General features: G+C 36.8%; 1 protein-coding gene and 1 pseudogene across 2 annotated transcripts; one reads left to right on the top strand and one right to left on the bottom strand.

Annotated features, from left to right (window-relative positions):
* Positions 1 to 831: 831 nt before the first annotated feature.
* LOC149077303 (uncharacterized) lies at positions 832 to 24770 on the top strand. Of its 2 annotated transcripts, none has more exons than XM_089245070.1 (7): positions 832 to 952; positions 12828 to 12923; positions 17940 to 17998; positions 19052 to 19147; positions 21710 to 21742; positions 23456 to 23494; positions 24544 to 24770. In XM_089245070.1, the coding sequence occupies exons 1-7, from the start codon at positions 892 to 894 to the stop codon at positions 24631 to 24633; spliced, it is 474 nt and encodes a 157-aa protein (XP_089101196.1). In that variant the 5' UTR covers positions 832 to 891; the 3' UTR covers positions 24634 to 24770. The 2 variants fall into 2 exon arrangements, with proteins under 2 accessions (XP_089101196.1, XP_089101197.1); XM_089245071.1 differs by lacking the exon at positions 832 to 952 and adding an exon at positions 9115 to 9226.
* Positions 18672 to 18790, bottom strand: LOC149077304 (5S ribosomal RNA; annotated as a pseudogene).
* Positions 24771 to 26536: the final 1766 nt, after the last annotated feature.

Here is a 26536-nt window from a genome sequence, read left to right as displayed (position 1 = left end):
GTTGGAATTATACCTACAGCACCATAAACGCAGACAAAGAATATTTCACCAAGGGGACTGCTGCGCTAACTCCTCGGTGAGAAAATTCCTGCGGCCGTGTGATCTTCTGCATAGGTTATTTCCCCATGTTTCATTTCCCACGTCAAGCGCCTGCGTTTGCGGTGCTACAGGTAATAACTGGTAGAATAACAATAACAGGTAGTAATCAGGTACTACCGTGAAATGCCGTTTATGGGTTTTTCTGCGCCGATCACTTTGCAATGCCTAAAATCGACTGTCACCATTTAATTTTTGAAAAAATTGTGCTGTAACCGTAACCACGAGAGTTAAATTTTTGTTTCTCTTCTCATTCTCGATGGCATACTCTGAAAACCCTGCATCTCGAATTTCATTCGCATTTGTCGATTTTTGCGGTCTCTAGGAGCTCTTATATCGGCAAAATTATTTTATGAACCACCCTGTATATGCCGAAAAATTGACGATGAATACCTAATTTTTTCCTTTCGAAACTCGGATAACACGCTTATTTATGAGAATGTCATGAAAAAAAAAACTTAATAACAATAACCTGAAACATATGTCTCTGTCGCGGTATCACGTCGTGTGAAGTATCGTTCGATTATTTTTTTGTTTAGAAAGTTCTTCAGGTATATGATGACACAGTAAAAAAACAACAGCGAACATAATTATATCAAAACGAAGTGTGGAAATCTCGTGTTTTGCATGAAATGTTGAAACGTGTGACTGATAGATGGTTTCAAAATAATCGAAACCGCAACGCAATAATAATCGTTCTCAAAAAATGCTTTGCACGTATGTTGAGATATACGAGATGTATATAAGTTCGGATGACAGAGTAACTCATTCAATTCGTTATTTGAAAAAACCGTGATGGCTGTCATTTCTTTGATATATGTTGCTCAAGGACTTTTCATTTTCACATTTGTGAAGGGTAAGGTTGTCTTTTAACCCAATTATGACTGATGTTTCGTTAAAAAAAAATGTTTTTTAACCCTTTAAGCGGCATTGACGAGATATCTCGCCTCCTTTAAAGCCTCTTCTTTCAGCATTGACAAGCCTAGACATTTCGTAAAGTTGATTTCTAAATGGAACATTCTTCTTTATAACCCTTAGTTTGCACCCCTGCTGAAAATCGGAAGAAATTATTCTTCATTCGAAATGACATTTTAAAGGGTGTTTAGTTATTTCTGTTGTGCCCCTTAAACGGTTAAGTAATGATTAACCCTTTAACGGTTAAGTAAAAAATTGTTTTAACAATTTTTTGTAAAAGAAACAGTCATGGAAATTGCGCGGTTAAGTGAGTGTCATAGCTTTTTTAAAAAAAAATTCACATGGAAATTTAGTTTTTTTATGATTTTTCGAGAAAGATTAAATTTTCAGAAATTTTATCCTGATTTTTTGATAGAAATTAGTGTTTTTTCCTGATCACAAACAGAAATAATTTTTTCGTTGAATTAAAAAGGAAAAAAAAAACTCAGTTTTTTCCCCTAATTTTTTATTCGCTATAGTGAATGAGGTTCCCGTTGATAAATAATCACTAATTAATTAAATTTTGTCTATCAAGAAGTTGTGATTAATTGAAAATAAAAACATACTAAATGAACGTCCCAATTTTTTGAGACTTCTCAAATATGTTATGGTTACTGGTCACTTCTCAAGGCACCGATAATCACATATTAAAAAATTCTGTGCAATTTGGTTTTGAATCCGGAGAGCAGTCTTAAATGATTCTATGATAATAAGGAAGATCAAGGGAGTGGGGGAAAAACAGCATTAATTGCGGGAGAACCACTTTACCCGCATCTAATGCTGTTTTTTCCCAACTTTCCTCCGTTTTTCAAATTCGAATATATCAGCAAATATTGGACTTACGTAGAAACGTGGAATTTTTTTAGGTGACATTAGGATAGGCAGGACAACTTTTTAATTGGAATTTGGGACACACTCGAGACTGTATATAAAAAGTTAATTTTTTTTATTTTAATAACTCAATCCCTTAAAATATGAATGACATATCTGAGTATTACATGTTATTTGGATACTTCTTCCAATTGGAAGTGCACTTCTAAGATCAACGGTTCGGCAGTAAAAATGTCATATACCCTGTTACCTATTCACTCTGTATAGTGTGAAACCTGGATGTAACGATTCTTCAAATAGTAATATATTTCAGATGGATTATCGTTGTATCGAAAGCCTGAAGTTTAACATTAGAGTATAGACAATTCCAAATAAGACTTGAATGAAAAATTCCTGTAGAGGGATTTATCGTTATATCGAGTATCGTTGTTGCAAGTTTTCACTGTACTCGTATTTTACAGGGCATTTACGTATTTTCCCGTATTTACGGCCATTCCAACTTTTTTATTCACATGTCCCGTTTTTTCCGGCATTTTCCATTGAAGTTTATTCGAATTTTTATTTTTTATGTTTATTATTTTTATATTAGTATATATTATGATAATTTACAAATAATATCGTGATTAATTATGACAAAAATATTCATCATGCATATTATTGAATTTTCATCTTCAACGTTTTTTTTATTCAATTGAAAAAGAAATTGATGAGCTGTAATTTGATTCTATCTAATTCTAATTTGAATTCTATCTCGCTCATCGGTAATTTTTCCAGCAATTATTCTCATCTTTGCAAGTTTTTAGCGAGAATCGTGTGTAGATGTCCTGTGTATTTAAGAGGTCTTGTATTCAAGAGATTCCCCGTACTTTTCTCGATGAAATATAGTTAGTCTTACGAATTACATTTTTTTTAGTATGCTAACATAATTCGCAATAATTGCACAGTTGTCCAAATTGTGGTATTTTAAAATTGACAGACAGCCCGCATTTGTTATGGTAGTCCATAATTCGAAAACATGCTGGAAAACTTTTATAGAGAAATGAGCGAAATTTCAATATTTTTCCACATTTTAAGCACGACAGCATAAAAAGAACTTAAATTTTAATTGAAAGTTTAATGATATACGACGCAAAGAAAAACTAGAAGTGGTTATGACTTTCGGTGTTCTTTGGTTAACCATACGTCCCGTTTGAATACTAAATGTATGTATACGTTACGGTAAATGTGATAAATTCGTCATAATAAAGAGTTAAAATGCATAGTTACCGATCGTCTTAGTATGTTTGACAAATTTATCATTTTTACAGGTGAATATGCGTAATACCCAAGCGTCATTGGTAAATTTGATAAACAAAAAAAAATTATCACTTTTACCAGAGGTTATGCATAATAACCAAGTGTCGTTGATAAATTTGATAAATACTTGAAATTTATCGTCTTTATTTGTGATTATGCATAATATCCCTAGTGTGATTAGTGAATTTTATATATATTGGTGAAAAATATTCCAAATGAGCCCAGTACGTGCGGTCAATATAGTCGGACACCGATATCATGATAACACATTTACGATTGTACCCCGATATAATTATAACAAATTTTACGATCGTACCCTGATATAATGATACATTACATGCATGAATCATCGTGTATAGTACAGTTGTATGATAGATATATGAATCTATAAATAGATTCATATTTACAGCTAGGAATTCTTGATCTATGGGTCACCTTTTGAATTTGATTGTCAGGGACATCCAAGATGGATCGTACGAATCCATTTGCTGCCAGAGGTTCTTGAGCTATGGGTCACTACACAAATTTGATTCGCTCTGCTTTTGAGCTGTGTCTCGAAAATCCACTTCCAGCCAGGGATTCCTGAACTATGGGTCGCGACTGTAACTTGATTCGCACGGGCTTTTGAGATGGGTCGTACAAATGCACTTATAGTCCTGTTATAAATGCACTTACTGTGCCACTGGTCTCACTAATTTCGAAAAACAAACAGTCCCATGGCTCGCGAAGCTGATTTTTTGTTGAGTTTGGGTCGCAGCTTAAAAAAAGGTTAAGAACCCGTCTCAAGCGAAGAGTAGACGTGCATTATCATAGGAGTTTACTAACATAAGAATGTCATTGAAGACAAATCGGTTATCGTAAAAAAAAAGTGACTCAGGAAGCTGAGTGATGCGTTATCCGGATGATCCGCTAACAAGGTTTCACTGCATTGAGATCGGTACTGTAGAAAAGATTTTAAGGATAGATTTTTTTCCTAAACAAGATAAAAGAGAATGGGGGTTGAGCCTTTAACTAGAACGAGTTTGAAAATTTGAAAAATATTTTCTTCAAAAGTAATTTTAAATTAAAAAATATGAAGCAATGAAGAGTGTACGAATAAATCTGAAAAAAAAGAAAAAAAAATCAGATACGAGAATTTGCCAGATGAGTCACATCTCAACTTATATCAGCAGTAGTAGACTTACTCAGTAGAGATTCCAAATGATCCGAAGGTTAATCTATTGATTTTATCTGGTATTTCTTGAAATAGAAGCTCTGTTGCATTCATAAAGTATTTTTACTGAGTTAATGCATCTCTCGAATCTATATCCGAGTACCGCTGTTTAAACACTGATAAGAGAAATCGATTCTATTATAAGTAAAAGAAAGCACGTTCATATATATATATGTATATATATGTATGTATTATATATGTATTATATATATATATGTATTATATATATATATGTATGTATTATATATATATATGTATGTATTATATATATATATGTATGTATTATATATATATATGTATGTATTATATATATATATGTATATATATATATTTATTTATTCAGAAGACAAAGCTGTATATTCGTACAGCGAGATTAATGCGTTTCGATCGAATACTGGTTTTCGGATTAACTAAAATAGCGTTTAAGGAAGAGCGGACTCATCGTCCTTGATCTTCGAGCAAACAGGTTTGCAGTTCCAGGTGATGATGTCTCGGAAATCGTTGAAGAGAAAAGGTATAACATAGCTATATATATATATATATATATATATATATATATATATATATATATATATATATCTACGGTTCACGGAATCTTTGCCCCCGACATCTCGCCCCTAGCACGTTTCGTCCCCGTTACATTTGGCCCCCGGAAATTTCACCCCTTACATTTCGCTCCGGGAATTTCACCTTCCCGGACCATATGAGCGACCCGGTGAGTGACCAAATTAGTGACCCTATCAGTGATCAAAAGTGAGTTGGACATTTACCCCCCTTGATATATCGCCTGGCCAGACCGTATGAGAGAACATATGAATGATGGTACAAGTGACCAAGTGAGTGACCATATCAGTAACCAAGTGCGCTGGACATTTATCCTTGGCAATTAACCAGCCCTGATCGTATGAATAACCGTACGAGTAAACATGTGAATGATGGTATGAGTTACCCTATAAGTGATCAAGTGAATTGCAAATTTACTTCCTTCGCATTTCACCTGCCCTGACTGTATGAGCGATGGTATGAATGACCGTATGTGTGAACTGATGATTGATAGTAAGAATGACCATGTAAGTGACCGTATGAGCAATAAAGTGAGTTGGACATCTACTTGCGAAACTTTGCCTGCCCCGGCCAAGTGAGTGACCCTGTGAGTGATCAAGTGAGTTGAACATATACTTCCTGACATTTCATCTGCCCTGACTGCATGAGCAATGGTAGGAGTGACCGTATAGTGAACATATGAATGATTGTATGAGTGACCGCATGAATGACAAGTAAGTTATTTTATATCGGTAGAAATTTATATACCGATTGGCATTTCACCTGCCCTGACCGTATGAGTGACGTAGAAATGACTGCAGGAGTAATAAAGTGAGTGACAAAGTAAGTGACCGTATGAATCATCAAGTGAGTGACCGTATGAGTGATCAAGTGAGCGACCACGTGAGTTGGACCGGATATCTCATTTCACACCCGACATTTCGCCCCTTATGTTAATGTTAGGTGAGTATGCGGCAGAAACTTGCACTAAGCATAATATAATGTCTATTGCTGTCACAAATACATTGGCGTACGTATTAAGCGGGGGGGGGGGAGGGGGGGTGTTTGGGGGGATTTTAATTTTTTTCTTCAGGACTGTTTATACTTCAGCTGATGTTGAAAAATTTCACTGCAACGTAAATTTGGAAACAATTATTTCATGTTTCAAAGCAAATTCTTAATTTTTAGGGCCCATTAAAGTACTACATAACCACTCATAACAGGGGGATGAAGAGGGGGATAATCTTTGCAGACACCCGGCCAATCATACGGTCACTCACTTGATCACTCATATGGTCACTCATATGGTCACTCACGTAATAACTCATATGGTGACTTGGTCATTATTACGGTCACTCATACGATCATTCACTTTGTCACTCATTCCGTCACTCACTTATTCATTATTACGGTCACTCATACGATCATTCACTTTGTCACTCATTCCGTCACTCACTTATTCATTATTACGGTCACTCATACGGTCACTTGCTTGGTCACTCACGTGGTCACTAATTTGGTTATTATTACGGTTACTCATGTGGTCACTTGCTTGGCCACTCACCTGGTCATTATTATGGTTACTCATATGGTCATACATTATATCACTCATACAGTGAACCACAGTCACTCACTTGGAAACTCAAATAAGCACTCACTCACTTGGAAACTCAAATAAGCACTCACTCATTCGGTCACCCATATGGTCAATTACTCAGTAACTCCCTTGGACACTCATACCGTCACTCACCCGGTCACTCATACAATCATTTATATGGTCAATCACTCGAACACTCATTTTGTCACTTCTACAGTCACTCGGTCAATCATACAATTATTCATATGGTCAATCATACAATTATTCATATGGTCAATCATGCAATTATTCATATGGTAAATCACTCGGTCAATCATGCAATTATTCATATGGTCAATCATGCAATTATTCATATGGTCAATCATGCAATTATTCATATGGTCAATCATGCAATTATTCATATGGTCAATCATGCAATTATTCATATGGTCAATCATGCAATTATTCATATGGTCAATCATGCAATTATTCATATGGTAAATCACTCGGTCACTCACTTGGACATTTACACCGTCAATCACTCGGTCACTCACTTGGAAATTTACACCGTCAATCACTCGGTTACTCATTTGGTCACTGATACGGTCAATCTCTCAGTCACTCACTTTGGAACTCGTACAAGCAATCACTTGGTCACTTACTTGGTCACACGTACGGTCAATCACTCGACCACTGACTTGGTCACTCATACAGTAAATCACTCGGTCATTCATGTGGGGCAATCATTTGGTCACTCATATGATCACTCAATCAGTCACTCACTTGAAAACTCATACAAGCATTCAATCGGTCACTCACTTGGCCACTAATACGGTTAATCACGCAGTAACTCCCTTGGACACACATACGGTCACTCAATGATACAGTCAATTCCACACTCGTAGATACTGTCGCTCACGTGGTCAGTCATTCTGTCACTCACTTGGTCATTTGTACGGTCACTAACTCACTCTTAAAGCCGATTCCATACTCATAGATACTGTCGCTCACGTGGTCAGTCATTCTGTCACTGTCTTGGACACACATACAGACACTCACTGATACAGTCAATTCCACACTCATAGATACTGTCGCTCACGTGGTCAGTCATTCTGTCACTCACTTGGTCATTTGTACGGTCACTAACTCACTCTTAAAGCCGATTTCACACTCACTTGGTCACTCATCCACTTATATGGTCACTCACTCATACAGTCACTCATGCGTTCAGGGCAGGTGAAATATCAGGTACGAAAATTTAATTTCGGGGGCGAAACGTCCCAGGGGCTAAAGGTCAGGGGCCAAATTTCCGGAGGTGAAATGTGACGGGGACGAAACGTTCCAGGGGCGAAAAGTCGGGGACAAAATGTCGGGGGCGAAATTTCCGGATCCCCGAGGGGGCCTACCAACCCACATTCCCACTCTTTCCGAGTTCATCTCGGAATAAAATCGAGAAAAAGTCTTTCCTTCATACAATTGGGCTTAGAAAAAAATCAAAAATCTTCTTAATATCACTACTGCCGCCACCTGGGGGGGGGGGGGGTAACTATGATTCTTCTTCAGCGCGTCACGCTACAGAGCGAAAATAAGGACGCATTGTTTATATCTCCTGCGGTGTATATGGATAGCACGTTTGCCCGGATTGCAGGAAGACTGGGTTCACGCGATTCCCGGAGGAGATCAGTAGACTTTTCTTCCCGAGTTTACCTCGGCATAATATCCAGGAACAGTCGTATTTCCTTCAAACAAGTGGTCTGAGGAAATAATCAAAAATCATCTCAATTTCACTACTACCGCCACAGTTTGCAAGTTAAAAGGTCTGCTTGCCTCTACTTCAGTGCGTCACGCTGCAGGACGTGAGAGATACTAACCTCCGGTCTGGATTCTAACCCCGTAGTTCACCATACGGGGTTTCCCGGAGGAAACATTTATTTTCTCCAGAAAAAAAAAAAAAGTCAACTTCTCATCCCACCCCAGGAAGCAACATTAACATCTCGTGAGTAGAAATTTAGTGGTCCTGGGGGTTTATAATAATTATTTCACATAATTATTATACCATAATGATGATCTGAGATAATTTTTATTATTGATAATACATTCTCAAAATTCTTCGACATTTTTTGTCGAATATTATCACTTATTTTTTATTACTTGTATTTCGATGCATGAATAAGACAGATTATGAAGTCGCATAAAACATCATATCTGTCCGACAATCATTTCATCTTTCCACATAAAAAAGCCTAAAAATATATTATAGGTCAGCTGAAATATACACAGCATCAAATCAGTCCGTTAATCGCCTAAGGTTTCACGATACGGAATGTAAATAAGGAAGGAATAGTCCGTGGAATGGAATTCGTGGTGTATTTCCACTGAATAAATGCAACTCGAATTGTTTCGATTCGGTTGAACACACGTGTCTTCAGATTAACCTAAGAAATATTTCAAGGAACTCTACACCGTAAGTACCACTTATCAAAAACCGCTGCTTAAACAAAGATGAAAATCAAGAATGAGATCACGAGGCGATAGAAAAGTTAAGAGAGCCTGATGCTGTCTAATTTTCATATAGATATACATGTAACAGATATCCCACATAGACCCACAGCAATATAGGAACTTCTCGACTGAAGAGTGTTATTACATTAAAATAACGATGGGATTTTCTCTAATTCTCTTTACAACGTTTCTACTGTTTCTTGATGATCTGAAAGGTAAGTTTCTTCCCTCATGTAATTTCGTTTATTTGTATTTATTCTTTGTTAGGAAAAAAAATATCAGAAAATTGGCGTGGAATCTTCTCTCTTTTATATAAAATCGCATTAACTCGAAAAGTGCAACTTTTGTTGTGTCCGTTTCCATGCAACGGAAATCGGTCACGTTTTGGTGGGACGGAAATGGGTTGCGATTTCGGGTAAAGTTTCCATTTAACTTATGAATATGGCGTTATACCGAAAGGCAACATTAACATCATGCACGACCGAATTTATACTTCTTTTTGACATCTTTTGTACATCGGCGTTGTGTTACTACCATCTGAATATGAGCTTTGAGTACTTGGTAACCGCGTAAAATTGTAACTGATCGATTCATAAGTAAAATTAAGTTAATTGTATTACTCCTGTAAAGACGCTTACCGCATTGCACTTTGGTGCCCTACTCAGAAATTAGCAATACCAACAGCTTTATTAATACATGTGATCGGGTGGTGCAAAATAGCGACTCCCTCGGAAGAACGAAAACAAGTGACGAAGTAGAAATAGAATTCGACACGATTTTGAGCGAAATATAAGAAAATATCGTTGTAGCGATTTTCAAAACATATTAAAAAATATCGTTATAGAGGGATTTATTGTAAGAAAGGATATCGTTGTATCTAGATGTGTATAACCATTAGACCACACATAGACAATTCTAAATCAGATTTGAAAATGTATCATTTAGGAGGATTTATCGTTATATCGAGTATCGTTGTAGCGAGGTTTCACTGTAGTTCAAACCGTTCTTAAATGACTTATATATAATAAATCTATGATCTATAATATTTTTATGAAATCTATTTATTTTTATTTTGGGCCAAAGTAACCCATAAGTTATGGTAACTTTGTTCCGATAAAATATTTCTGTTTTAAAACACAGTAAGACATGCTTGAAGCAATGGAATCCGCTGGTTTTAAAGAAAAAGTATTCTCACATATCAATACAAAAATACACTTTATTTTTTCTTAGTTTAGACTGTTACTACTTTGTCAAAACAAAAAATGGCTACAAATCAACAAAGAAATAAGACTGAACAACATCAGTCTTACTTATTAAAAGTTTTACACAGGTACAAATTTCAGTCGACTTTATGATTACGGACGTAATATTGCGTCCAAACGAAAGTGGAGTAAATTAAATCCAGTAGTTTGTGTTTTCTTTCCTCTCTCTCCCCACTATCGCGAAGCTCTATCGTAATCCCATAAATCCCCCCTCGTTTTTCTCTGTACTCCTGATAGTGATTTCCCCCCCCCCCCACATATAATGTATCTTTCTATTATATAAATATTACAGGGGAAAGAGAACACGTAGAGGGTGAGAATGCGAAAATAAATCTATTGTATACTCTCTTATACACTTTCCAATTTATTTATTCTTTCTTCCTTTTATTCTATTTTCCCCTCCATTCTTCCTTATTCTAACATGCAGCGATTAGGATATCAGAAGGTTACCAGATTTATCGCCGATTCTTCTAATAGAGGTAATGAAATTTGTTGCCAAAAACTTGTAAGTGAAAATGATAGGGAAGGAGTTCATCTATCTGATGTCGAGTAGACAGGTTTCCTCTTACTAAATTAAGCGTTGTGCCAACAATGAGAATAACAAATATCGAGATAGATCGCTTTTTCTCAGCCCAAGATATCAAGGAAACATTTTATTTTCTCTCGAACCCAGGCCCTCTTGCATACCGGGCAAGCATGCTGCCATCTACACCACTGGAGACACGACCCTGCCTTCCCAATTTCACGCACTGTGGCGTGAGGCACTGAAGTAGAGACATTAGTAGCCTCTCTTAACTCCAGGAAGGCAGGGTCGTGTCTCTAGTGGTGTAGAGGGTAGCATGCTTGCCCGGTATGCAAGAAGGCCTGGGTTCGAGTCCCGGCGGAGACAGGATGAATTTTCTTTCCGAGTTCACCTCAGCATAATATCCAGAAAATAAAATGTTTCCTTGATATGTCTGGCTGAGAAAAAAAGCCATCTATATCTCTCTAAACTGTCCCACCTGGGGGGTCAATTCCTGAAGTTAAGAGAGGCTACTAATGTCTATACTTCAGTGCCTCACGCCACAGTGCGTGAAATAAGGAAGGCAGGGTCGTGTCTCCAGTGATGTAGATGGTAGCATGCTTGCCCGGTATGCAAGAGAGCCTGGGTTCGTGTAGACAGTTCGGCGGAGACGATGACTTTTCTTTCCGCAGCATAATATCCAGAAAATAAAAAGTTTCCTTGAACAAATTTCGAGTTAAAATTTCTAAAACGGTGATTCATTTAACATAACGTTCGAGAGCACTCACTCATCATGTCTCAAAACGAAAAGATTTAAATGTGAGAGATGAACACAAGAGATATTCTCAAAAAGTATGATAAGTTGCAAAAATGTAGTCAGCGTGAAACTGCCTCACAATCAGGCATATATTAGGCAGGCTAGCTCTGTTCAATATTTTGAAACGAAGACATACAACCTTGAATTTGATGAAAAAGTGTAAAAACTTATCAACACGTAAAAACGTGATGTGTGTAAACGAAATCTCTGTCAATACTTCTAGGAAATGTGAGCAACATTTTTCCTAGAACATACATGTAATGTGTTTTGTGTAAGAGCTATTGTGTTTTACGTAGAGCGCAGTGTTTCTCAAAGTGAGCGTCGTGGAGAGCTGGAGATATTGATTTGTGTGCCTATTTATGGTTTGAAGTGGTTGTTTTATAGTAAGTTGAAAATATCTACTAAACAATTCTAGGGAGCTACAGATGTACCATGAATCGGGTAAAGAGCCGCGGGTGACAAAAGTGTGAGAATCAATGATGTAGAATAATGTACCGTATTTCAACGTGTATAAGGAACACCTTTTTCCCAAAAACCTGGTCCCAAAAATAGCTGTGGTTTCTTCTTATATACATAGGGTAGTAGTATACATATATCTTTATAACGTTTTTCCAAATTTTAAGCCCAAAAAATAACAAAAAATGAGTGGGGGTTCCTTATACACGTTAAAATACGGTATATGTGCTATATTTTTTGTTATCATATTTTTATTGTATGTGATTTTTAAAAAATTTATTCCCAAATTTTAGTTTTGATTCGCCGGTTATGAAAATCAGCCACTTAATGAAATCAAAATCGTAAGGAATAAAAATTAGTTTATAAAGCGGCAGGCATTGTAATTAGATCTTGAATATAAAGAGTGAAATAATGAAAACACACTCGATATTCACGAGAAGTGAGTCTTAACGGGGTTTTCTCTATATTTCAGTGATTTTTCAAGAAAAAAAAAAATTTAAGTATAATAATTCGAATATGCAAACTCAAGAACAACCAATACGGAAACCTAACTGATCTAATTATATGTATTCGTTAACAATAGAATCTATATGTTGAAACAGAGTTTAGGGATAAAATTTTATATCAATGGTGTTGTAAGAGAGAGAAAAGACACAGAACAATGAAATTGAATGAAGTATGTAACCTTGTAATTGTTAGGCTACGTGGAAAATTCAATTGAAACCATATGAATTATATATATATATATATATATATGTTTTCTTTTTTTTTTTTGACAGGTATTTCAGCGGACCAATCTGGAGAATGCGAAGGTTTTCACAACCCTACAATAAACAACGAACATGTCAGCAAAATTATTACATGTATTGCCGAATGTAAGTTTCGTTTCCCCTCCCGCACATGATGAGATATAACTTCTGTTAAACAAATACCCTATGTGTGCTTGTATATTATTTATATATAAGGCGTGCGGTGTCGGAAATTGATGAAAATGCAGAATTGATGCGATTTTGAAATCAATGAAAGACGATGTTGTACGTAATTCTGTAATTAATCGGAGAAATAATCACGGAATAAATGAAATATAATCCCAAAATTTATGGAAAATAATGTTCAAATTAATCAGAGATAATTTCCTCAGAATTAGTAAAAAATAATGTAAGAATTTTTTTCCGAAAAATAGGATATAACAAGGATATTGAGTTACCGTTGAAGGTGCCGCCCTTTTGAGCATGTGCAGAAAATTCAAGGTCATATAGACCTTGTATTTCCGGGCAACATTGCCCGGGTGGTACAATAGTGCAGTGGACAGAGGTTGAAGGTTATTATAAATACCAACCAAATTATTTCGGAATTTCTTCATAGCAAGAGTAAATTGGTGCAATAATTGTTCCCACCAAAAGTAAGAATATGTTTATTACTTTTATGGTTTTGATTTTAATAACCCTGGTAAAATCATAAAGGTACAAGATATATTTCATTGTAATATATGAATACATATATACATAATATTTCATATTATGGGCATTGTTCATGTGTATATATTGTTTATAATTTTAGTTTTTAATTGGGTTGCTGTATTTTTGAAATATATGACATCCATGTTTGTTATGGGCATCTTTTTCTCAGCCACCTCGTTGGGCATTTTTCCTGTTGTGGCCTTGTATTTGTATTTGCAGTCAAATTCGAGCTAGAATCTTCTGATTTAAATAGTACGCGGGAAATGTTTAAAATAAGTTAGTTGCTGCTCCGCTGAACATTAGACATACCCGGTCGGAACCTTTGTCTGTCTCAGGATTGTGTGACGGGACATCGTTTCCTTGCAATTGCCAATTGCAAGAAATATAGAAATAATTCGGTAATGCACTTTGAGAAATCTGTGGAATTTTTTCTTATATTGACTACCAATATTCGAGAAAGCCAACTTCCAGCTAAATTATTGTTGGTCGATATAAATTGTGTGAACCATATTACAGAATGAATCGAAATACAACATTTGATAACTATTTTACAAGCATAGAGGTTGCTGGGTTGCTATTGCCGAATGGACTGGTAATAGTTGGTACTATTAAAAAAAAAACAAAAACAAGCGATGCATTCCACACAATTTTTCACCCGAATAGAGCACGTAATTTCGAAACAAATATTTTTGGATTTACTAAAATTATGACATTTGTTTCTTATGTGCCACCCCCGGACTGTTAATCTCCAAAATATATCGTATTTATTACAAAATTTCTGTGCATATGGATCTCTTTCTTAATACTCATATTATTGTTTAATTTCTACAGACAGATCCATGATGGAGTCAAAGAAAAAATGCAGACAATATAATCTCGAATATTTAAAATATGGTTTTATTCGATCACCCACAAGCAAGACATTACCAATGTGCCTGATTTGCCACGAGGTGTTTTCAAACGAAGCTATGAAACCTTCGCGATTAGCAGAACATTTGAGCAAAATACATCCTGGTAGAAAAGATAAAGATTTATCTCACTTTCACAAATGCTAAGAGATCAACATTCAAGACGTCCAACTTCGACTAATATGTTTTCGACAACATCGAAACAAGAAAATGATGGATTACGAGCGTCATACAACATTTCCTTACTCATTGCTAAAGCGGGTAAACCGCACACTATTGGCGAAGAATTAATACTGGCAGCTGTGAGCGAAGTTCTGCATACTGTGCTGTGCATAAGCTACCAGTTGATATTATTAAAACAATTCCATTGAGTAATAATACAGTGCAGAGACGAATCGACGAAATGTCCGAGGATGTGGAGAAATCTCTGATTTTTTGACGACTACCGAATTTTCTTTACAACTCGATGAATCTACTTTACCAACAAATGGGTATTTACTTCTTAAACAGACAGACAGACATTCGTTTTTATATATATAGATGTACAATATATATAGTTTACCTAGAGAAGGGGGGGGGGGGGCTATGGAGTCGTGCACTAAAAAAGGGAGCGCTGGTTCTAAAAAGATTCCGAGAGCCCATCTGTTACAAAAACGCTGACGTTGTACCCGGACACCTGTTTTTTTAATCAAATTTTATATCATACTTTCTCAACTGCTATACGAAACGCCATAATTTTTGTTATTCATCAATATATTCATGTGTTCGAATGTATACCGCCGGTGAATCCACTAGTGCACAACTGAACATTATATATTCAAATGAAGGTGGAAATTTCTCCGGACCTGATCATCATTAAGACTTTAATATCAAAATCTAAATATATCTCTAACTGGCAATGAAAAGTCCCCCCCCCCCGCTCCTTCAGTCTTGTGATATTATTAATACCAATATCGATAATTCCCTCTTACACATTTATAGTTCATTAGACCTGAATTGGTACATGTATCCTGTTTTTCTTTTCATGTTCTATCTTCAGATTCGGGTCTATGAAAAAAAAGATGACAAGATGAGAGGAATTAGTGTTGCAGATCGGCTGATGGTTGGGGACAGAGTGCGGTGATGAAGGCGGATGGCTTAGGATGTTTTCGTTGGTCTCTTGCGGGCGATCCACCCGGGCTCCTTGGCAGCCGACGGGGGTTTCCGGGGACTTTGGGGGTGTGATTTCCGCTAGTCGGAGGCGATGGGAGGCCTCGGCGGGGTTGGGTCCTGTGGCTTACGGGCCGGAGGATGCCCACCGGGCTCGGACATCAAGAGAGTTTTTCCAGCATGGCCCAGCCGCTAGGTAATCTGCTTCAGAGGTGGGCTATGTTTGGTGGTAGTGTTTGTAGTCCTTTTCGTGGGTCGGAGGTCGGCCCGTGGTCTTGGTGGCTAGCGGCGCTTTTTCTTTTTTCCAGCGTGGCCCAGCCGCAAGGTAGTCTGCTTATATCCCACAAAGGACAGAGCGGGGGGGGGGCATGTTTGGTGTTTGCATATAACTCAATCCCTAGACAAATCAGAAAGGTTCTGTGTGCCAATCCTCAAATCAGTCTCAATTGAGTGAAAGCTCATGCAGGAACATATGGGAATGAACAGGTAGACCAACTTGCAAAAGCTGCGACTGCAAGGGTGACGTCTGTCTTTTCGCTGGTCTTCCTTAAGGCATGGGCAAAGAACATCTTCTCTGAGGAAATGATGCATAAGTGGCGAAATCGATGGCAGACAGAACGCAAAGTTGTCAGGAAAATATATGCCCTCCTCCTCACAGCTAGATACAAATATAGGAAATGGACAAGGGAAATGGTTATATTCTTTTCCGAACATGGTCCTTTCCCAGCATATCTGGTGAGATTTCATCGACGACTGAAAAATGCAAATGTGGTGGGGGAGGGCACGGTCATTCGCGGCGCTACAGCCTGCCCGTTGACCAAAGACTTCCACTTACAAATCCCTGTTGCTGATACACAGTCTTGGAAGCTGAAGGTCTTCCAAAATCCTGGTAGTTATAATAAGATTAAAAATCTTATTAACTTTATGGAAAACAATCAAAAATTATACATCTTCCCGACACCAATGGCATATCAAGACAGAGAAGATCCATAGTGATATAGTGATTTTAGGGGATTATAGTGATTTTTTTCCTCACATATGACGTATCTTTCTTATAAGAGTGATAAAATGGTGATGGTGAAAAGGAATCCAACGTTGTACTTACATTCTTATCACCTTATCTTCTATACTGTCTTAATCTTTTATTTGTGTTTTTTAGTTTCCTTTTTCTAAGCTTAGGTTAGAACTATTCGAATGGTCCTAAGTGGGTTAGTGCCGAAGTCCTCAGAGACATTTTGGAGAAATGTATTTGGTTCAGAACAGCGGTTCTTAACCTGTTTGACTCCAGGAGCAGTTTTTAGTAAAAAATTTCGATGGTAGAGCTCCGCAGGCCTATTTTTTATTTATTCATCAAAGTTACTGATTTATTTGGATTATTTAAAAACATTTACAATTATTTCTTTCAAATTTACTTTTTTTTTATTTTCCTCGAGTGGCCACGGAGCACTGGTTGAGAACCGCTGTTTGAGACGAATCGTGGAGTGTGGAAACGTCATCAGAACCAAATGAGATAATAGCATAATACTCCAGAGAAGCATCCTACAATTCAATCTTCCGAGTAGTGTGTGGACTTCCAATTCTTGCCGCCTCCTTCTGCTTAAGGATTCAAGGTGTCCAGAGACTGCGCCTGAACCTGCTGATGGTGGTTCTGCTGTTGTTGCCAATACTTCTGTTGGGCATCCTGAATGCTATGCACCGGTTCCGAGTCAGCCCTCCTCCGTTCTTCGTATGTGGACTCGTATTGTATGTGTGTGTGTGTGTGTGTGGAGGAAGGGGGGATGTAGTGAAAATTACAGTTACTATGAATTATATAGAACCATGGTCAAGACCGTCTCGTCTTTTTGTTTACCTTTGTACTTCCCGACGGCACAATGATTTCCGCTCCTCGCCTGACCTTTTTTCCTTCTATTTTATTATCGTGCTTTGTTACAAATAATGTATGTTATTTCGTACATAATGTCTGATCATTACAATGCAATATACTGCTCCAACTTTTTTTCAAAATACAACACTCTATGTAAAGCACATACAGGGCCGCAACTAGATGATTGGTGAGCTGGGGCAAGCACGTATTTTGGCACCTCCCTTATAATATTGAAGGAAAGGTTAACGGGTGAAATTTGCGTCCCCTCTGGTCCGGTACCCGTGACACCTACCCCTCCCCCACCGCCTAGTTGTGGCTCTGCATGTATATAATGGAAAATTTTGAAGTAACGCTAACATTTTTGTTATTAAATCTGCATTAAAATTGTTTCCTCTTTTTAACAATTTATTTATTTATTGTCTGAAACGAATATTTCGTTATATGAAGATCGGCTATAGTTGAAATTTATTTTAGCTAATTTTTTGGAGCTAAATTTTACATGTTTTTCAGCGCGGAATAGAACATTACAGCGAGGTTTCTATCAATGTGACGAGAAAGAACCGAAGAGGGTATAAATTATATTTTATTCATAAACATTTAATACCAAGCAATTCTCGTTATTTTTAAACCAGTTCAAAAAAGAAAACGTTAAAAATACTTCATTTTTTTGCGATACAGTGGAACCTTTCGATAATGGACACCCTTGGAATGCTAACACCAAACATGGCGCCCCCGCTCTGTCCCTTGTGGGATATAAGCAGGCTACCTTGCGGCTGAGCCATGCTGGAAAAAGAAGAAAAAGCCCCGCCAGCCACCAAGAACATGGGCCGAACGCCAGCCGGCATTGCGCCACACGCAAAGGACTACAAACACTAACACCAAACATGTCCCTCGCTTTGAAGCGGATTACCTAGCGGCTGGGCCATGCTGGAAAAACTCCGGGCACGGCAGGCATCCCCGGCACTTAAGCCACAGGACCCAACCCCGCCGAGACCCCCCATCGCCTCCGATTCATGGCAATCACACCCCACAAAGTCCTCGGAAACCCCCGCTGGCGGCCAAGGAGCCCGGGCGGATCGCCCGCAAGAGAACAACGAAAACATCCCGAGCCACTCGATTTCATCACCGAACTCTGTCCCCAACCTTCAGCCGATCTGAAACACCAACTCCTCTCCTCTTGTCCTCCGTTGGAAGGGCTTTTCCATAGGCCCGAATCTGAAAATAGAACATGAAAAAGAGTGATACCAACAGCACGCGGTGTTCCGAGGTGGTCACCCTCCCAAGTACTAACAGCGCCCGATACTGCTTAACTTCGGTGAGCGGACGAGAACCGGTGTTTTCAGCATGGTATAGCTGTTGTCCCCCCTTGGGATCGAAAGTTACGTCTTCTGACGAGGGGAGTGTGTAGTAAAATAGGACATTGAAATCCGTTGACGTGATTTAAAAAAATATGTCCGCTAACGGTAGACGTCCGTTATGTGGGTGGTTCCACTGTATTTAATATTACCAGCGATTCCAACAGAAATTAGATTTTCGTTTTCTATAAAGAATTATAGGCCTAATCACCATCCGTAATGGATAATTCCATTATTTAGCAATAATTGTGTATTTTTGTTTGATAGGTGCTCAGAGCAATTCGAAGATGCCAGAATGAAATCGGTCCTACTCAAGACGCATATTACGATAACATAGCTGATAACCCGGAACTTGTCAATACGGTAGAAACAATTTTATTTGATGAATATTAACGATTTAATTGTATACACAGTTTGGTATATTTTAACCCCCCCTTCTACCTCGTCCTCTAATTTTCAATTAGAAAGTTGTTGCTTCGTTCTGAGTCCGAAAAAAAAATATTCCACGTTTTTAAGAGCAATATTGGCCAGGTTATTTGAGTTCGCTGCGAATTAGGAGAATAATTATACTAAAAGAAATAGCATATCTCGAATGGGCTTGTCATTCCGATACTTTTCTAATTGAAAGCATGTTTCTATCACTAACGGCTCAAAATGACCCATTAAACTACAGGCCCATATCAATTCTTCCCATTTTTTCAAAAGTAATTGAAAAGTGTATGAAAAAACAGTTCTTAAGTTTCCTAAATTATCAGAACTTTCTACTACCTAACCAATATGGGTTTAAAAAAAATAAAAATACAAAAATAGCCATTTTAGAACTTAATAGATATAGAACCATAATAGATATTCAGTAACAGTATTTCTCGATTTAAAAATAGCTTTTGACTATGTGGTTCTAAGGATACTAATAGAGAAATTGTCATCAGCTGGTACACGAGGTAATACACTAAATTGGTTCAAAACATATTACTTGATTAGAAAACAAGCAGTTAAAATAGATAAAGAAATCAGTACATTCCTAGAAGTTAGAAAAGGTGTCCCCAGGGATCTGTCTTTGGGCCGATATTATTTCTAATTTACATAAATGACATATTTAAACTAAATATAAATGGTAAATTAATCTCGTTTGCAGACGACACAATACTGTGTGTTGAAGATACCAAAATTGCAAATTTACTAAAAAAATGTCGAAGAGGACCTATACAAAATCAGCACCTGGCTAAAGAAAATACGAAAGGACGGACTTTATTTACACAACATTCTATACACAGGACGAGAAACGAACTGCGTGATAACTCGAATAATCACATGATGGCGCTTTGAGCGCGTACATCAATCATCGCTCTGGTGTGAAGTGGCTTTCTTCTCCCACACGTGTCGGCGGCGACGCCACAAACTTAAATTAAATATACAAGAAACCAAATATATTTGCTTAAAAACAAGAAATATAAATAATTTAACTAACATATAAAAATAAAAATCCATGATCACTGCCCACGTCGTAATATTTCACAATGTAATTGCCATGAAATTGATAGAGTTCATGAATACAACTACCTCTTAATAACAATAATACAAGATGATCTAAAATGGAAAAAATAAAGAAATTAAGAACATATGACGACATTTTATATAGATTAAAAAACGTAATCTCGACAATAACTTTTTGTAAAAGATTTATTTTATGCTTCGATATACTCAGTAGTCGGTGAAAGTTGTCGGTGAAACATGGAACGTTAAGAACCCTTGGCCAAACTCCCTCCAAAGAAAACAGTGAGAGAGGAAAATAAAAAGTAAAGTTATCACGAAACTTAAAATTAAAAAGTATAAATTTGATCTCATTTTGAAAATTGTGGAAGTTCTGAAAAGTTCCAAGCCTTAAAGATTATCAAACAAATATACAAAAACTAGATAATATATATAATAGAATAAGATCGCAAATAACAAACATTACAGAAAACAATTATATAGCAGAATGTCACAAACTAACTAAAAGACAAAACTATATTTATAGATTAATAAAATTCACATTCTTAAACAGAAAATGGTTAGAAACGAAACAAAATAGAACCTCACCTAGATTCAACAATATATATCACGTGCCAAAAACAAATAAAACACTATTCCAAAAGGGTTGTAGATATATTGCCCCGAAAATAATGAACCAATACCAAGTAACTAATCGTACAAATAATAACATAAGAGAGATCCAATCACAATATATTTATATTCTCAACACAGGGCCGTCATTTCAACTTTTTCCGGGGGGGAGGGGTGCGGCAAAAAAAAAAAAAAAAAAAAAACACGTTAAATTCGGAAGAATGATAAAAAGTGCTTTATTCAAAGTATGCTTGCTCCTTTGCTTGTTATACATTTTTCCCATCTATCGGGCAATTTGTGAATACCACGTCAGTAAAAATCGTAGTTTTTATGAATGGTATCATACATAGACCATCGTTTTTGTTCTTTATCTTTTGTTTAATAAATGGGCTTTATGAATAAGTAACGTTTGTTTTGCTTCTAAACCTTTATTTGCCGGAGCTGGCATTATCCTTAATTTATGGACATGAGTGTATATGACATTATAAAATATTGACCAATTATTACTGTAAAAAGGCTGTTGCATATAATTCAATTAACTTTCTAATTTAATTTATATTGACCCATTGCAAGGACTACCAGTCCCTTGGGGTCAGAGAGTGTATCATTGTAATGTTATTTTTTATGGAGTTTATTGTTTTGTGTTTTTCTCAGTTTGATTGCATGTTTTATGTGTTCTGTGTGTGTGTGTGTGTGTTCAGTCCAGTAAAATATATATATGTATATAAAACGTTATGACTTTAAATCCTGTATGTAATTAATATGTGGCATGATTTCTTATACATCTAAAATTTCATTCTTCTATTTAATTTCTCTTTTCAGATATTTCAGTGCATTGGAAACGAAGTGGGAATTGTGAGTTGTAGTAAAATTGTTTTTTTTCCTAACACTGAAAGGCTAAAAAAAAAGGATGTTGTAACCCATAAATTATTGCAACCAGTTGTTGACCACCCCTGATATGATATGGAGCAATGGTTCCCAGTCTTTATTAGACCATGTCCCCGTTGGTTGTAATCGTTATTCAAAAATGAACTCCTCTTCACGTTGAGGGAGTCAAAAGGTTCATATAGTAAAATAGTAAAAAAAAAAAAAAAAAATAGTGGTTCTTAACCCTACAGGTCCTTGGAGAGACTTCGGTGGGTCCATGAGCTTGGCTGAGAAAAGCATTAAGTCGTTGTTTTTATATTGCTATGTACAACAGAGAACATTATTTTGCAAAGGGGGGGGGGGTTGTGACTCATTTTTCTTCATTTTATCATCACAAGGGGTCCATGGACTTCATCTTACTTTCACAAGTTGTCGGTGAAACATGGAAAGTTAAGAACCCTTGGCCGAACTCCCTCCAAAGAAAACAGTGAGAGAGGAAAATAAAAAATAAAGTTATCACGAAACTTAAAATTAAAAAGTATAAATTTGATCTCATTTTGAAAATTGTGGAAGTTCTGAAAAGTTCCAAGCCTTAATTGAAAAACTCATTTGAAAACTTTCTGGAACTCCCCCCCCCCCCCCGTTAAAAATCAAATTGCCTCCTTGTGGGTATAAGTGGGGGGGGGGGCACTTTGAGAACCAACGATCTAGATACTGTGGAAATTCATTATGGAGGTGTTTGGGAGCCATTCGACTCTTCCTCAATACAGCAAAGGTCTTACTTAAAAATATTAATACAAATTTAACTATCAATATATATTATAATCTCATAACGATAATGTCATGGCAATCGCTTGTTTAATTTCTGTAAAAAGCGAGCCAATAAAGTTCAAGGTGCCCAACTTCGTCTTTTGCCAGTCAGTGTATTAATATCACATGTTTAAATTATTGAGTTGTTTCACAATTGCGTTTTATGAAGTTTAATATGTAAATATATATTTTTCCCATAATGTAGCTCAAATGCAGAATACAATCAGTACTATCTGATAGCCAATTAATGGCTCCCCATACGTTGAATACATGCCATTCTGATAACCCTAGTTTGACTCCTCTTCCTGCGAATGGCCGTGAGATTAAGCAGTAGTGTCATAATATGCAGGGTGTCCCATCAAGATCTCTCAAACTCTGCACAGACAGATTTCTCGCTCGGAATACATAAAAAATGCCCAAAGAATTATTGTACCTGTAGGACCCATAGTTTTCGAGAAAAATGTAAAAGAAAACTATGACGTCGCATCCGGTGTATCGAAAATTATGGGTCGTTCAGGTACAGTAGTTATTTTGGCATTTTTTATGTATTCCAAGCGAGGAATCTGGATGTGCAGAGTTTGGGATGTTCTTGATGGGACACTCTGTATATGCAGAAATGTCCTCTCCGCTTAATACAGCATTTCTCGAAAGATTGGTTATTTTTGGATTATGACGACTGCAAGGAAGAAAATTCATCATCTCCAAAAATAACCAGTCTTTCTAGGAATCTAAGTGTCATATTAACTGTAGTTGATGCAGCTCACAGAAATGATCTTGGTGAACAAGCTTGGCACTAGAAGTTATTCAAGGGGGTACCAAAGGCTGACCGTGTTCTGCATTTTATTCTAAATTTCTCAGTGCCAATAACCAGGGTTAATTTTTTTTTTCCAGCCCTCAAGCCTAGAATCAAGAAAGATGGTGGATTTTGAGGTGAGTGCGAACTTAAACAGTGGATTAAATTATCAAGCAAGCCAGCATAGAAAAATTTGATGATGGCTGCGTTCACAAACCTATCGTAGCATAATTATAGATTATCTTCAACGATGTTTTTCTTTCACAACAGATGTTCCATAATAATTTATGACCGAAATGATCTTTAACAATTTATTTGCCTAATTCTTAATTTCATTTAATACATTATCACAACCACCTTCTACACAAAAATGTGAATAGTTTCATAAATATTCCCCTTCACGTACAGGCTTTTGACGACAAAAATCTGGATGATCTATATTTGAAGTATCCACGATAAAATTTAAGAAACTGGTTTCCTTGTTTGCATGTCAGAAATAGAAGAAGAGAAATTGATTAGTTTATTTTCACTTCTCCGTCTCAACCTTCTCTTTCTCACCCTCCCGTATTTGTTCTCTCAAGAGAGATACATTATATGTGAGAATTTGGATAATCACCAAACACAGGAGTATAGGGAAAAACAACTTCCGTTCATAGGGTCAAAGTAAAGCTTTGCGATGGTGAGAAAAAAGAGATAAAAAAACGGGGAGAGCAGTAATTAATTTCTTCCATTTGCGTTTGGACGAGATATCTCGTCCCTTATCGTTAAGGGGTTTGATAAACATTTTCTGAATTTTTCTTAACATATTTCTTATTAAAATGATCAACAATGAATTTGGAGGAAAAACGGAACTCCCTCGAATGTTCTATCTCGATCTGAAGACATAATTACCGGTAAAAAAAAAAATCTTAGATTCGACGGGATTTGAACCAAGACCCTCTGTTCAGCCTAAAATCGGGCAATAAATACGCGAATAATCTATAAAAATATTCTCAACGATCATCGCATTATGTACTACTTCCGATTAAAATATTTACATGCTTGTTACACTGGATGACTTAATTTTTTGAAGTTTTAATCAACACATAAACATTTCTACCACATTCGTAAAGATTTGATTAAATGTATCAAATAATTCAGATATTCATCCTTAATATGCTTTCTAATTTGTTTATTATAAACCCAGGACTGTATTCGAAAACTAGCCGAGAATGTTCAAGATTGTCTTGGAGATATGTGGCCATCCATTGATCTCAGCAACTACAAAGACGCATAACAAGAGTTCAATTGATTAAAAAAATAATGAATAATAGTAGTTTCAGATATGCATATGTTTTAGATTACACGGCGGGGAATAAAATGAAACAATGTCATATGTGGTTATTTGCTTCCAATAAAGTTGATTAAAATATTTTTTGCACGTAATTATTTCGGTAAAATTTCAATTTTGATTTTGGTGATATATCGTTATCATATCCCACAACTGTTATTATATTGTTATATCGCAACTTTCAGAAAAATCCCCAACAAATAATGTAAATACAACTAAAATACAAATCTCCCAATGCATTTCGGCACTCTATGAATGTCGCCTTCAGAGAATGAAAAATATCACGTTGACCGAGGATCCCACTTGAGTTGATTACGAAATCTTAACTCTCGGTTGTTCAGCGGAAAAGAAATATACGTCTGTCCAAGTCATCTGACCTGAATAAAACGTTTTTCGCCTGTGCCGTGGCAACTAGGTCGTTCTGCCGTACTAAAGTAGCGGGCCAATACAACACCCACTAAAGAAGAAAGCCCTCATCACGCACAAAGAATGTCATCCTCTGGCACTAGTTCAGGACCGTTTGTGACGTCACCCCACCCTAAGGCCCCTTTCACAAGGAGCGGATGCGGACGCGGGCACTCCTTTCATACGAGCACTAAAGATGCGGGTGTTTCGCCCGCATCTTTAGTTTGAAATTCGTCCATAAAAACTATTTTTTCGAAATTTTTGTAATTATTTTTCTCCTTCACCCCTGATTCAGTGCCCATAGGCAGCCTAGAGGCATTCTTTGGTGGTTTAGTCTAGAGCCCCATAGAATATGGGTCTAAAGATGTCTTCATTCCGATCCTCACAAGTAGTCGATGGGAGAAAATGTCTTAAAATATTTTCAAAAGATTTTCAAAAAAAATCTGTCTTTTCGGAAAAATATGAAAGAAAAATTCCAAAAACATCCAATGTTCGAAAAATCGAATCCAAAAACATCCAAAACTTTCGATGTTCCAAAAAAAACAAAAATTCAGGAGATATCAAAGAATTTGCAAGTAGAAAAAAGGGGAGGGGTGGAGACTTTCAAAATGTCTGTACTTAGACATATTCACATCACAATTCTGTCTTAGGCCGGGATTACACTACAAAAGTTTAGTCTAGAGCCCCATAGAATATGGGTCCAAAGAAGAAAGCCCTCATCACGCGCGGAGAATTTCATGCTCTGGCACTACTTCAGTTCAGACACGTTTGTGATGTCATCCCGCCCGAATGCCGAGGCAGGTTTTTAGTTTGGTACTGCTAGAGCTGCTGGAAACACTTCTTACAAGCGCGCAAACTCACGAGTCAGTCTCTCGTTGACAATTTTTTCTTCTTTTTGACATTAACGTACAGATTTTTTGACGTAAATCTGAATTTCATATTTCCAAATAACTTCATTACACTTAAAAACCGAATTCCCATGATAATTTGCGTACATTAATTAGAAACCTTATTTGGAATTTTTTTTTAAAAATTAGATTTGTAACGAATCTATTTTCCCAGTATGGATATTTTTACTAACTCTCTGTGGCCTTACAGCACCCAATGCGTTTTGTTTGTTTATACGTTGTTAAAAGAAGTTGAGAAGAGAAAATCTATCTTCCAAGAGAAGAGAACGTGAGTTGGAATGTGGCTTCCATTCTGTACGGTTGTCTGTTTTGAGTGTGCTTCGAAATAAAGTCTTCTTCGTTAAGCTCCGTAGTTTCGTGTACCAATTGGACATCCCTCCTATATCAAGATCTTGGGGATATTCCGCCACCTCACGGAAAAGAGACGCACCTCCGACTCGACGTCCCCTTATAAAACTGGCGCCCAACGTGGGGCTCGAACTCAAGGCAGTACGAAACGGACATTCGAAATCAACTGTGAGGTTCCTGATAGCTCC

This window comes from Pholcus phalangioides, unplaced genomic scaffold (assembly GCF_987345545.1).
Source record: "Pholcus phalangioides strain wild (caught in Gottingen) unplaced genomic scaffold, Ppha-v1.0 ptg000015l_1, whole genome shotgun sequence".
NCBI lineage: Eukaryota > Metazoa > Arthropoda > Arachnida > Araneae > Pholcidae > Pholcus > Pholcus phalangioides.
This window is presented reverse-complemented; position numbering and strand designations above follow the sequence as displayed.